The sequence below is a fragment of the Lytechinus variegatus genome, chromosome 19 (assembly GCF_018143015.1).
Source record: "Lytechinus variegatus isolate NC3 chromosome 19, Lvar_3.0, whole genome shotgun sequence".
In the NCBI taxonomy this organism is placed as follows: domain Eukaryota; kingdom Metazoa; phylum Echinodermata; class Echinoidea; order Temnopleuroida; family Toxopneustidae; genus Lytechinus; species Lytechinus variegatus.
The window spans coordinates 17,493,985-17,509,516 of NC_054758.1; the positions used below are offsets into that span (position 1 = coordinate 17,493,985).

Genomic DNA, 15,532 nt, shown 5'->3' on the forward strand with positions numbered 1-15,532 from the left:
TACGCTCTAGTCAGCAGGTGATGTTGTTCTCCTGACACTAGGCCGAGGGCCCATGATACTTAGTATTCCTGAGTATACAGGGCATTCCTCTCGAGGACATTTTTGAGGGCCGCCTTTTGGCGCTCAACTAACTCCTTCACTTCTTTCTACTTGAAGGACATTCCGTCCAGCGAGGCGAGATTTGCTGCTTCGGCGCTTAAAGCAGCTGCGGCTTTTTCCCCCTCTCCCTAAATTTCGTTGTTTTTGTTTTTTTCTTTTAAATTTTCTTAGGCTTACAATTGAAAACATGCCTCCCTACGGTTTGAGTCCGTGCTGGTCTAGCAAATCAAGTAGATGTATGGAGTTATTGAAGTAAATTATGAAAATACTTACCTGATTTTCTTATTTACGAGATAACTCATACATCTACTTGATACCCTCCCACCGACCCTCCGCCTTGCGTAGCAACATGTTTCAACGTATGGGCTTGCGAAAGGTGAGGAAGATGGACGCTAATTGCGCGGTGATCATGGGTAGTAAGCCTGAACGGGAGAGGGCGCGCTCGCGCTTTTTAAATCCTTGGGAGTTCTATTCGGGTATGGCAGTCCAGAGGGCTGAACTAGCAAATCAAGTAGATGTATGAGTTATCTCGTAAATAAGAAAATCAGGTAAGTATTTTCATAATTCAAATCAGAAATTATGCCTTTGAAAAGGAAGTTCAGATGCACCCCCAATTGCAATTGAGGAAGAATGCAGAAAAGAGCAATGCATCTACCCAAAATTTCCCTGAATGTCTGTGGGGGGTATGAATGATTAAAAATAAATACATATCCGTCTGTATGTATTATCTTCCTATTATGCAGTTGCTGTAGAATTATGTTTGTTATTCGAATTATCACACGACATCAGTAATTTAATTAATCTCATTTCATGATACGACACCTTTCAAATCAGTCTCGCATGGATTAATTTTGGCCCCACGTGCGGGTACATACAGTTCATACTTTTGTCTTCCTGAAACTGTAAGTTCCATTCTAACTAGTTATCCTGAATGAAGAAAAAAAATGATAAGGTGTTCTTTATTGATCCAAACTGAAAGGTATAAAAGCTCAGAAATCAAGGAAAAACCCTTTTCAAATGACTTTGGCTTTTGAGAGTTTTCTACAAACGTATAATACATGTAGGTGTTTATTGTAGCTTTATTACCAAATAACAACTTAAATTTGGTTCTGTATCATAAAATGATTTTATTTTTCAATTCATGATTTCAATCAACTTTAGAATGCAGAAACTTTCTTGTAGTAGAGAGCGAGTGATGTTGATGATGAAACACAAAAGTGACATAACAGTCTTTCTTGTCAACAGAATCTTATATCACAAGGTTAGTACTTGCCTTGATTGGAATGATAATTATTCTTTGCATCTCTTTATTGTCCTTTTCAGGTCGTAATGAACTCATCGCAAGGTATATCAAACTCAGAACGGGAAAGACGAGAACGAGAAAACAGGTAAAAAAACACCCCTCGATGTGAAGTGGAATGGTCCAAAGAATGTTGTGTGTCTGCACAGCACGTGATACTAGTTTGTCATTGTCAATAGTCGTTGTCACTTCACTCAAACACACACAAAAACAACACAAAGCTCTTCACAACAACTTCATGAAACTCGTCTTACAAATTCAACAGAAATTAATCAAAATTGCTTGTTCGTTGCATTTTACAAATATGAATCTTGACAGATGAATTTTACAATTTTCAGAGGAACATCCAAAGAAATCACAAGGGTTCATACAATAGGAATGTCTCAAGGCATCAGAGAGCAAGTAACATTTTATAAAAACAAATCATCAACTTGGGGAAGAGAATAGACAATGCAATTTCAAATATTTTTTATTAATGCAGGGTGCTACATAAGCACTTGCCCGATTGCCCGGGGCAAGTAAAAGCTAGAGTCGGGCAAGTGATTTGAAGTAAAGACCAAAACTACGTGCCCAAATTGGGCAAGCAAAATTTTCACAGTAGAATGACCAAAATTAGGGCTGATATGATATTGACCCTAATTTTGGTCATGGCAGGTAGATCAGTTCATGTCAAAAGTGAGAAAAAGGTCATTGGTTTATAAAACTGCAAAACATTCTTTTGAAGAGGTATAACTTTTTTTCAAGGATTTTTTCGGGCAAGTGAAAAAGATTTTGGGGCAAGTATATTCCAACTATTTGAAAATTTACTTACCCTACTGGGCAAATGCTTCTAAAAAGTTATGTCGCACCCTGTAATGGACCCATTGATTCAAGTTTTAAGTGTGATTCAGTTTGCTCTTCAATACAAAAACATACAAAGTATGTAATCGTGACAATGGTAAACAACAGGGGCCTGTTGCAGAAAGAGTTTCAATCAATCGCAACTCTAAAAATCATGTGCAACTTGATTTTCAACCAATCAACCGCGCATTTGGGACTTGAGATTGATTTTTTTTTGCGTTTAAACGCAACTCTTTCTGCAATGGGCCCCTGAACATGTTTTTTTGTAACATATTACACATTATAGGGGGCGTCATGGTCTAGTGGTTACGATCCGTCTCTCAATCAGAGGGACGTAGGTTCAAATCCCAGCCATGGTGTTTTGTCCTGCAGCAAGAAATTTACCCACATTGTGCTGCACTAGACCCATGTGAGGTGAACAGGTACCTGTTAGGATTTATTCCTTGATGCTTAAGCGCCGATATGGCGGCTCAGCTGTGGCTGGGGTAATAATATGATACCACGTATCAGAGCGCAATTGAGTATATGCACGTACATGTAGTATACAGTGCTTTATAAAATGACATATTTAGAAACACATATCTTTCCTTTTGTTTCAATGCATGCTGATTTTCAATATAGACATTACGAAATGAAAGAAATATCAGATGTAGAATATGAAAACAGAGAATATATATGTTTCACATGTTCCATTACTCTGTATTAAAAACCACAATTAATCATGAAAAACCCAAAACGGATGAAAAGGGAAATTTAAGACTGAAATCAGTTATTTAAGAATCAGTGGATAGTACCATACAGGAAATCTTTTATACTGGATCAGCTATGAAAAATCCATTATTTTATAAATCATTTTTCCACATATGATACCTATGCTTCTCACATAAATATGATGCGCAAAACCTAAACAAAAGAGACAACAGTTATCTATCACCATGGCGACTATACTTGTGGGAACCCAGCCACAATTGAAAAAAAAAAATCAACCAAGCGTCGAAAAGCCAATTCATGAAAGTCAGTGGGTCATTGAATGGGACTGTTTACCTAAGGAAGTTATTACAGACGAAAACCTTCCCAGTGATTGTGCCAAACTTGGCAGTTGATATCAATCGTGTGTTTCTTCATCAAGACAAAGGATGTTTAGCAGCGAGGGGAAAGCAGCGTGAAGTCAGGTAGCGGGTTTTGGTGTAATTGAGGGTGTATGAGAGATGGAACGAGAAAGAGAAGGTGGTTTCAGACCGCCTCAAAGTTTGTCAGTTCAGGGTATTTTCTGATCGGGAAATTTACCCGATCCGAATATACCAGGTAATATTGGCAATGTGAAAGCAAATAACGCGTAATATCCCCCGAAAAAAATACCCACTAAATAGTAGGTACTTGGCAAAATTACGAGAACTTTCGCGGGGATTTTCCAAGGTCGCAGGTATTTTGGCAATGTGGAAGCAATTTACGGGAACTTTAAGCCCAGCGTGTAGTTAGGCGCGAGCGCCATGGGTGGCTGCTGAGCTAGTGGTTTTGAATCTCGCGCCTTGCCTGCTTATCAGACCATACTGCGCATGCTCCTAACTTCAGGAATTTATCCTTAAGGGTATGTTTCGGGGCGGTGTCAATGCAGGAATGATTAATGGGTATTTTTTAGCCTTAAAAAGTTCTCATAATTTAATAGGATTCTTATGATGGGGGCGGTTTGAAACCACCTAGAGAGAGAGAGAGAGAAAGAGGGAAAAAAAGAACCGGACTAAAAATAACACAAAGCTTGGATGCCAATGGAACAATTGGCCTTTTTTTTGTGCCTTCCTATTCTCTCTCATACCAAGTGGGTGGCTGAACCAATGGAATAATTGTATTCAATTTCAAGGGCAAAGTTTTTAACGAGGAAAAGATTTCATGAAAACTTTGCTGCAATATGCTGGGGAATAAATAGTTATGTAGGTAATGAGGTATGCTATGTGATTCTTCTAATGAATATACAGCGTACTTCCCCACTCCCTGGGAATCTTGGTCCCCATCAAAATTTGGGTTGGCAAGGACGGTACTTTTTGCAGTAATATATTTAGCACATTTTTAAGCCTGTCACTCTGAAACAAGTTCATAAACTTTATTAAAAACAACTTGTTTGAAATTTGAAACTTTAATCAATAGCTGTTAGAGCGATGGGCTTAAACAAATGAGCTTAAAATTTTAAACAGCTTTTTAAGGTTCAGTTTAACAATCACACATACAATTGATTGCCTAAACACCTCGTGCCTGGCCCAAATTTTTGGCTGTCCAAAATGATCTAGCTTGGAAAGGAGTATTTGAATATTTTATCAAAATTTCAACACTTAACAGTGGTTTTAAAAAGGAAGAATCTACAACAATTTGAATTTCAGGTATTCTGGTAATACCCTCAGTTTTAAAAAATGCCAAATTGGTTTTGGTATAATTTGTATTGGACACCTCACTACTCCAAGTTTCAGTTTGCAATACTTAAAGGGTTATTGTAACATTACTGTATAGGGTACTTTTCAGATATTGATTCAGAAGTCAATCAGAGAGATGACATTTGAATAAAAATAGGTTGACATTGCAGTTATTGAAACTGCAGTTGTGAAAGATGAGCAGATCTTGAATAACATGCAATATAGCTGGAATGAATAATACTATCAAAACTTAAGGAGACAATGTATCTTTGTTTGAATTACACATTATCTACATGCTACTGATGAAACATTTGATATACTTGATGAGATAAACTGCTTCTCTTGGTTAGTGGTAATGATGATTTTTTTTCCCTGATTGCTAAGAAAACATGAATGCTTGTAAGCATGCAACCAGAGGACCAAAGGCTTAAGGTCCTCTCCGAGGGACCTTGCAATGTGGATTAATGCCAAATGGCTCTAGCGCACCAAGTGGGAATCGAACCCAGGTCAGCGGAATCCGAAACGCCCGCTTTACCAACTGAGCTATAGCGCCTCCTTCAACTACTCTTGAAACCATATAGGATAAATTGCAGATTCAACCTATTCAACAAGTAAAATTGTGCCACTTTGTAAGAAATGAAAAAAAAATGGTGTCACTTTCTAAGAAATTAAAAGATATAAAAGTGATATAAATAAAAGAAAATGAGTCAAGTTCCATTTAATCTTCAGCAAATTGGATCAGATATTCCCTTTAAAGGAGAAACAGATGGGGAGGGGGGGGGGGGGGGTTGTACATGAATGAGGGAAATATATTAGAATACGAATTAACAGGGGAGGGGGATCAAGGAGAGAGGGGAAGGGGGAGAGGATGGTGTCAAAGAGAAGATGAAGAAAAATGAAAAGTTGGAATAATTAACTCTGAGCATGGATCTTTGTACACACACCAAACCAAACCAAAATTTGATTACAACACCACTCCCATACAACACTGTGGACATTGCTATTAAAAATATATCGCTTTTCCATTATGAACTCGCCAACATCCATCCATGTAAATTTGATGAGAACTTGATGAATTTGTGTTTACATTTCGTCTCGATGCTTGCTTAGCATAAAATCAGTGACAGGTTTAAACGATTGTTCCACGTCTAGAAAGAGAATGTTAATTACACACACCAGAGAACAATGGTCTATATTTGCCCTGGCTCCATCCAGCTTCCTTTTTCTTCCTTTTTTTTCAAGTTTTTATTGGGTTTTCATGATTTTGTGTAACAAATCACATATAAACAATACAAGTGATTTATAAATAAAAAAGCAGCATACACATTATTGGTTTACATTTGAAAAAGTAAAGCTTATCAACAGATAATAAGTTATAAACATGTAGTAAAAGCAGTCGATCTGTCTCTTCTAAACATTCCTCTTCTATATAAAGGCAAGAATGTAATGACAGAGGGATAAAATCAGGTGATTCACCTATTATTAAAGATTAACAAACTTCCACCCTTAGAAGGCACATTAAGATATTCTTTCTTTTTCTTTTTATAGGTGTTCTATTTTTCATTTTATAATTTTCCCTTCTGTCCATCATTTGCATTTATAAATATATATTTTTGATTACATCATATTTCTTTTTTCTATACCCATTAAGGTCTGTTTTTTTTTGGTCTTTGATCTTTTTATTCTGTCATACTATTATGTCTCCCCTCCTTTCAATCTATCATTCATTCAATTTCTGCCCTTCTTTTAAAAGTCTATCACATCCTGTTTTAAAGAAGTCTATCTTCCATTTAGTAATGGTACTTCAATATTCTATCATATGTCATTTTACTGGAGCCATATTCCTTGCTGGCACCTCTTTTGCTCTCTCTTCATAACCTAGTTTTCCTTTCCTTTGCTCTTCTTCCCTCCCCCTTTCACTTCCCTTTTCTCTTTCTAATAATCTTTCTTTCCAATTTTTGTCATTGTTTTCTTTCTCATTCTATCAACTTCCTTCTGATCAATCTTGTAAATTTGCTAAAAACAGTACAAAAACTCACCCCATCCTTCATAAACAATTTTCCTATAATTTCTAATTGATTTTTAATTATATATACATATATATACTTTCTTTCACATCACTGGAATCATAGCTATTTTTTAATTGGGGAAAAAGTCATTTTTTTTTGGTTTCTACTTATGTATGTCAGTCAAAAGATGAAAATTTCCTGGGGATTAAATATAAATCCTATTAAGAATCCATCAAATGTAAGGCAGTTGGAGATGCTCATTTTGGATTCCGTACGGATCATTATTAATACATCAAAATGCCAGAAAACCAGTCATTATGAAAAGCCATTCACGTTTCCCCGCTTCTTTTTTTTTTACACCGTATTTCTTTCTTCCGCCCTGCTTTGCTAATTCGATATCTGTCTGGCAACCTAGATATTACGAATGGCCGCGATGGTTTACCTACGTTTCCATGACAGCGTCATGTTCATGTTCAACTGGGCAGTATAAAAGTGAATATCTACTTTTCTAGTGGCATGTTTTGCCATATTTTCTTTTCTGGTGGTGGTGTAGATGTTGGCCAATTTTAAAACCTTTCCTATCATAGAATTCTGAAACGACGAGCATATGTGGTCTAATATATTGAGCAAATTTTAATCTATAATAGATTATTTCTTAAGTACTTCCAGTGCCACCACTTAAAAAAATTAAAAAGAAATTTAGAAATCTAAAAAGAAATGCAGTTGTCTCGATATGCTTTCTATGGGTTCATTCATATGTTCTGGGGCCTGTTGCAGAAAGAGTTGCAATCAATCGCAACTTAAAAAATCATGCGCAACTTGATTTTCATCAATCAACAGCGCACATTTGGGACTTGCGATTGATTTTTTTACTTGCGTTTAAACGCAACTCTTTCTGCAACAGGCCCCTGGTGTTTTGCATCAAAAGCTTCATTTACAAAGATTAACATATATCCCAGGTTTATAAGGGAGCTAGAATACATAGAAGTGCGAATGACAATACAATCAGGGGAAATATGGACATCCAGGGAGCAGTATCACGTTCATGTAATTTCGTGAGCACTACTCAAAGTTTTTGAGTTTTATAAATGTACACTCGCGTATATACCCATCCATTAGTTAATAAGTCAAGGATTAGTCCTACAGATATCATTTTGTTTGATATGCAAGAAATTCTGTCAATTTGTTCAAATCTCCACCGTGCTTTTCTAATTTGATCGCTTGCACGGATCCTTTAAACTTACTCTTCAGTTTCCATGGCAACCTCTTGCCCAGGTGACCATTATCAATGCGTTAGCCCAGCTTTCTGCTAATATGCAAAGCGCGGGTGTTTGCCGACGACCAAGGATGGGGATCGTTCCCCCGCTAAGTGGGTCATTTTCGACTTGATAGATAGAATCAGAGTGCGGGTGATGATTGTTTAATGGTGGTTGCAAATGGTCAAACAGCGACCATTAATCTATTCCGAGATTTAGCCAAAAAGCCTGCTGCTTGAAAGCATTTTGAATAAGCATGTCATCTATTCTTGCACATGTCTTCTCATATTATCATTCAGTCATAGTTTGTTCAAAGTTAAAAACACATTTCCACTTTATTTGATTATAATTATGGGGAACGTCATTGCTCTCTTTTAGGAAATTAATTTTAAAATCGAATTGTGAGAGAATTATTAAACCACAAGACTAAAAACAAACAATACTCCATTAATTCAAACCAAATAAATTCCTCCAACAAAACTTAATATTAAGAATAAGCTTGATCTTCATCACACTTATAATATCATATTGAAATACACAGAAGAGTAAAAATTGATGTAAAATAAACCGTCTTGTTTGAATAAAAATACAAAAGAATTTCCTGACTACATGTATACCTTTGTATTACTGTCATTGATCAACACAACTTACCTGCATTTGCAAAGCAAGTGTACCTAATGTTTAGTCTGAATTATATTGATTTTAATTGAATCACACTTAATCTTCTATCACATCTAACCATCTAACACTGAATTTATTCAACACTGAAAGTAGAACCGGACACTTCGAAACTTCAGTTAAAATCACACCCAACATTAAAACGAACACGGAGCACAAACACTAAATCACGCTTTTTTTTCCATCTTATGATTTACTGAGAAATCAAATTCTATTTCAATAATTGTTATGGTCATGAATGTGAATGGTTTGTGTGTTATGCATTTTTAAGTTACGATGTTCTGATCATTATTTTGCACGTTTCTGAATGTATGATATGCACGTAATTGAGTTTGATATTTTGTCATTGATTTTTAAAGGGACCAATCATCATCCTCAAAGATTTAGAGGAAAAAAGAAAAATAAATAAGATTGAAAATAAGAAACACTGAACTGTTCAAGAATGTCATTAATTCCCAGGGTCCAGTAACAAAAAGAAGAGTGTTTGATCATAAGATTGATTTCTAAGATTGATTGTATATTGTTGTCATTGTAATCAATTGTAACAAATTGTTTTAGCTTTGGTTAACACGGCTCTGATCTCAAAGGAAGTATATTTATCAAATAAAAAGAAAATGCCATCTTTGAAGTAGAGATTAGAATATACTTCGGGGCCCCGTGGCATAAAAGTTAGTATTGAGGTAACTTTGTACTCCAATGGCAACTTGACTGAAATCCTTGATTCTGATTGGTCATTTGGCATTGTTACCATGGTAGCAAAGTTACTATAAGAGTAACTAAATGCAACAGAGCAAGTGCAAAGGAGACGATCGATTGGATGTTCATGTACATCAGGGAATGTTTTTCCCGATATCGCATAGCAATCTGCGATGCATTTTCAGCCTTTTTCTACGTTCTTTAATTTTTAAATTTTCTCGATGTTGATTGGTCCGCTATGAGATATTAGTGAGCTTTTGTTTTACGATTTAAGAGAAAGTTATGGTATTTGTGTCGTATCCATGCAGGACTATTTGCATGTTGGTGAACACTCAAGATTTCAAGGATTTGAAATTTTAAATCCAAAGTGGTCCTGAAGGATTTGTTTTTAAATTTCAAAGAATTTTTGAATTTCAAATCCAAAGTGGTTGTGCATTACGACGAGCTGTACATTTAATTTTATTTTGATTCATAGGGATTTGTTTTTGTGAATTTCAAAGAATTTGAATACAAATCTTTTAGCTTTAAATACAAATCTACAAGATGTAAATCTAAATCTAATACCCTTTTCATAAACCTATCCTCCAATTAGCCGCCTAAGAGTAATGCGGATAATTCAATAAAAATTGCGTTCATAAACTCCGAAAATAAGCCGCATTATTTTTACGAGCGCCCATCCTGAAAAAGGGGGATAATCGCCATGACAACTGGACACGCCCCCTCCGATGCCGTTGTGTTGGAAAAGGGTGACCTTGTGACCGCACCATGGCAATTATCCGCATAATTTGGAAATGCGTTCATAAACTCAAAATCTTGTCCCGATGCTGCTATTATGCGGATAATAGCAGCATCAGAGTAATGCGGATAACTCTTGTCCTCCTCCAATTTTACGACCAAATTATGCTGCTATTAGCCGCCTAATTCATTTTAATGGGGTTTATGAAAGGGGTATGATATTTAGTTACTTGTAGAAACGATTTACAGCTGCTCTGGATATATTTCAGATCCTGGATAATCAAGTGGAGAAAATTCTTCAATCTACGACAACACAAAGTGCATTTGATCAAAACAATCTTAGCATTTGCAACTTTGGCATTGGGCTGCAGTTCACTGTTAGCCACATTATACATTTTTCATCTTCAAACAAAAGCTCACTCTTATTGATATGTATCCAGTTGATTTTCTTTATCATTCTTATGATTTTGATATGATTTTGCTCACATTTTCTTGATGCATTTTGTCACTTTTTGGTTTTGTTAGCAGAGTTTGCATGTGCTTGGCGTTCTTATTAGTTGTGGATGTTATTTTTTCTTTTTTAATTTGCACCTGCCCGGACACCATTATCACAGCAAGTGCTTTGTTCCGTACGGTATGAAACACTTGCGTCATGAGGAATATTGTTTGGAGTTTTGCACATTTGAGTTTGTAAATCACTGTTTATTAGCTTTTAATTTGTCATATTCCCATTATTCACTTAGTTTTATGTTTTTTATTCATTCATGTTTGCTTTGTTTTTGTTTAGTTTAGTTTTTATTTTACATTGCACACTTTTTCACTCAATTTTCAATGTGCATTTACATCCTGGGGGCAGTTTCCTAAGCTGTTTTTAAAGTTTAATGCATGAAATTATGAGATGCACCAAATTTCCTCATTTTGATATAATGGGAGTGCATTTCTGATAAACTCTGATTAAGATCTAAACTGTATCTGATGGAAATGAAATTGATTGATGATCTGATTAAGAAGTATCGCCCAAGAAAGGGTCTTTTTTTACAATTTGATGAAGTTGATTGCAAAATGGAATTGTTCTGTCGACATATGGGAATCTGAAGGAGTTGGATGCAAAATTGGATACAAAACGTGACAAAGTTGGATGCAAAATTATGAGATTGACTTGTCAAAGTTCAAAATATGGATGACCAAAATGCATATTGACTGCAACGGAACAAAAAACCCATGGGACAAATGAAGACAGGATATTGTGATTGTTTGAAAAAGTGTGTGCAAAGTAGATGGAAAAGATGTGTATAGCACGTTTGTCCAATGTTTAGTTGAATTTGTGGCATGTGGCGTACATGTATGTTGTATTGTTTTGTTTAATTTAATATATTAACGCAACAGCACTATAGTTTAGATGCCAGTCATTGTTGAATAATTCTTTAAAAAAGAAAGAAATATACTTGATGCTTTGAAATAAAGTTTTGGGGTGCTAGGTTGGTCAGGTTCAAAGTATTGGCCAATGAGGACGGTTGTATTATATTTTCAAATGGCTCGCTGTGTCTCTCAGCCAATCAAAATGGGCGTTACTTATTCACAAACCCTCCACAGGGTATACAGTGCTGCAAAAGGGCAAGAGATCCACTGAGATCTTAATTATGGAAATTGTGTGGAACTTGTCACTTTAATAATCCAATATGAAAGTAAATATGTTGATTTAGAATGCTGAAAATGAATGAATAATGAGCCCATGAAGCCTATCTATTCATGCCCTTCCACATAAATTGCTGTAGCAATATACTTAATGCACTTTATTCTGATTAAGACTGCATTTTCACAATCCTTCTGAGTGATAGAAATATGCATAAATGATGAAGTAGGATGGTATGGCCTAATTTTAGTATTGTATGATTCAAAGACGACGGAGTGAGGAGCTCGTTATTTGATGAGAAATTTGTCTCATTGTGTGCTTCCATGCACATTTTTCCTGAAATTTATCTAGTTTGTTCTTGTTTATTTACTTCAGTAATCATGATGGATCCATCTACTTTATGCTAGTCATTGTTTATATACTTGCCCTCTTGTTAATTTCTGAGGGGGAACAGGAAAGGATGAACGGAGGGGGGGGGGGGGTACAGATACTCGGGGCGGATCCAGGTATTTGAAAAGGGGCCTACCTAATACTGAACAAATAATTTTGATCCCCCCCCCAAGAAAATTGTTATCACCACTCACGTGTAGCACTTTTATGTGTGCTTTTATAAAAGAATAAATAAATGGAGAAAAGGGTAATCAAGGGGGGGGGGGGTTCAAATACTTCCTCACCTGGATCTTGCGCAGGGTAGGATTTTTTCTTCACATTGAGGTGATTGTTTTTTTTATTTTTTGGTGGAGCTAATTAATATTTCATTTCAAGTTAACTTTTTTGTGCAGTGAGCACTATGCAGTAAATGCTAATATCATTCTGCTGCATGTTTAATATCAATTTTCTAAATATTCTTGAATATTGTCACTTTTTGTGTGAGGCAGATCTTTGGCAGACTCTTGAAAATTAGAGCATACCCCAGAGCATACAAATCGGGGGATTTTACAGGCGATCTGGGCAGTCATTAGGGCAAAGTTGCCCTTCACCTTTGTATAATTCCTGTGCTGATAATGTGCTCGAATTATCCCGAAATACAGAGTCCTGGGGTACATCTCAATTAATTTTCTTTTTTCTAGACAGAGTTCCAATTCCCTTTTAGCTGGCTGAAAACAAGGATGTAAATTTTGAATATAAATTCTAAATCTTATCACTTCTTTATAATACTTTAAGTGTAAAAAAAAACAATACTACATTCTTCATGACTTCCTAAGTAATGACAATGTTGAAATTGCTTGTTCAGAGAACAGAACTTCAAAAATTAATTCAATGAATCAATACTTCTAATTCTAGTACAAGTTACATCTCAATGTGCAAGACTCCAAATGTGCTGTCCTCATTGCCTCCTATTTTACACAGGTGTCAAGTCATATTCAGGTGTTAGCAAGAAGAAAAGCAAGGGAGCTCCAAGCACTATGTAAGGTACGCTATCAAAACCAAAGAGTGTGTTTCCATTGCCGAGATAATCCATCTGCAAGACCCTAAGCAGTGTGTGTACAACCACTTCCTTCATTAGCTATGTGAACATCTAAAATTAAATCATGGAAAATGACTTTTTTCTGATTTTACATGATGCACATAGCTGAAAGGGGTTGTGCACCACTGTTTAGTGTTCCGATCTCGTGCAGTGGCTGTGATGAAGGTCCCCCAGGTAAATGCCAAGAGACTGGGATGTGCATCTAGATCAGAACTATCCCAAACACTCATTGCAATTTCGTAACATTTTACAATGATCTGTTGCTTCTAAGTGATACATTATTGCTCAATCTTCAGGCTATTGAAGATGTTTTCAGTCTTCCTTTCGTCTGTTACTTCAAAATGTTTTTATATCACTGAGAGGTTTGATTGGGAACACCAATTTGTTTCTTAGCAGTTAATAGGAAACCTGTCATTGAAGGTTTCTGAAAATCACATGTCCACTGTGATGAAATAGTACCTGCATTTTTCAGAAAGAGAAACAAAACAAAACTTGTTGACTACTGCTAAAATGTTCCTTTCATAAAATTGAAATTAACGTAAAATGGCATCCTCTTTGATCTATATGGAAGGCAGCACTAAGGTTTAAAAGAAAGAATTTTTGAGAAAGAAAATCATACCTTTTAGATACATTGATATTTTGGCAAAAAGAAGCTGCTGTAAACTGCTTATCTAAAAAAAGAGCCAATGGAGTAAATAAGAGAGTCAAAAGGGGCCTAAGCTTTCGATCCTAGCAGAATCTTCTTCAGAGGCAAAATGACCTCCGAAGAAGATTCTGCTAGGATCGAAAGCTTAGGCCCCTTTTGACTCTTACATTGATATTTTTCAGTGAAAATATAGTAAAATGGTACCCTCTTTGCAGTTTGAACTGTGGAAGGTAGCCCTCTAGAAATTTTAAAAGAAAAGGCATTTCTGAAAATAACATACGTTTTAGATACGAGAATATTTCACAAAGTAATGGTTGTAGAGGAACGGGTCTGTTCACACATGCACATCCCATTCTCTGCTTGGCTTTGGTTGGGTGGATCCCACCATCGCTCGCAACTTTTTTTTTTCTTTTCCATGTTTTTTTTCTCTCTCCTTTCTTGTGAGTTAGGTTTCGAGTCACATACAGGTTCTGGCCAAGAGAACTGCTCGGGAAATCACGAAGCAGTTTAAGGTAGGCGACCAGGTAGGAACGCAGACCCCCCATTCTTCTGTTTAGGTGGTGGGCATACTCCAGTGATAGCTTATTCACTTGTTCAAAGGTCAAGTCCACCTCAGAAAAATGTTGATTTGAATCAATAGAGATAAATCAGACAAGCACAATGCTGAAAATTTCATCAAAATCGGATGTAAAATAAGAAAGTTATGACATTTCAAAGTTTCGCTTATTTTTACCAATAGTTATATGAACGAGCCAGTTACATCCAAATAAGAGAGTCGATGTCACTCACTCACTATTTCTTTTGTTTTTTATTGTTTGAATTATGCAATGTTTCAATTTTTACGAATTTGATGATTATGACCTACTTGCCTGAAGCACAAAATGTTAAAATAATGGAATTCCATGTGTTCAGGGAGGAATGAAACTTCATTTCACATGACATTGACGAGAAAATCAAAATATTTCATACAATAAAATACAAAAGAAATAGTGAGTGAGTGATGTCATCAGTTCCCTCATTTGCATACCGACCGAGATGTGCATATAACTATTTTGTGAAATGAAGCGAAACTCTAAAATCTCATAACTTTCTTATTTTACATCCGATTTTGATGAAATTTTCAGTGTTATACTTGTTGAATTTTTCTTTCTTTATTTAAATCAACTTTTTGTTGGGATGGACTTGTCCTTTAAAAAGCAGTTAGTCTACTTTGTCATATAGGGTGTGTTCAATATTGATTTTCAAGTTTGGACAACGACATGGATCATGATTGAGAACTCAATTACAAAACACAGAACACAACCACGATCAGTGGTGCACTGTTCAGTGTCGGAAATATAGATTTGATTACTTGTCGATTGTTCTTAAATTTTCTGTATTTGTTAGCGCATCTTCGAGTTGCGCAGTTTTACACATCACAAGAAAGGTCAATTCTGGCTCCTCATTGTTCAATGTCGCATTCACAACGCTGAAGGTCGTAAAATATCAGCTGATCGTGTTTATAAACGCATCTTTTTCGACGTTTAAACAATCCTCCAAATCATGATTTGAAAGACTTTAATACTTATATAACTGGGAATGGAGGACATTTGACACACCATATCTGTGTTTTGTAATCACGTTTTCAATCATGATTCATGTTGGCGTTTAGATATGGAAACTGACATTGAACACACCCTTTGGTCTAATGACTAGTTGGTCTAATATTCATTTTGCCAACTTTAAAAAAAAAATGAAAATTTTTCAAGAACAGTTTTCATCTATAAAACG

The 15,532-nt window shown here is 35.8% G+C and overlaps 1 protein-coding gene across 1 annotated transcript in view; it reads left to right on the plus strand.

Moving 5' to 3' along the window:
• Window positions 1-769: 769 nt before the first annotated feature.
• The window catches only part of LOC121406315 (transcriptional enhancer factor TEF-1-like), a 28,391-nt gene continuing 13,628 nt past the window's right edge, over window positions 770-15,532 (plus strand). The window contains exons 1-4 of the mRNA XM_041597328.1: window positions 770-782; window positions 1,423-1,487; window positions 12,999-13,061; window positions 14,212-14,286. Coding sequence (XP_041453262.1) covers window positions 770-782; window positions 1,423-1,487; window positions 12,999-13,061; window positions 14,212-14,286 — 216 coding nt within the window. The remainder of the gene's footprint in view (window positions 783-1,422; window positions 1,488-12,998; window positions 13,062-14,211; window positions 14,287-15,532) is intronic.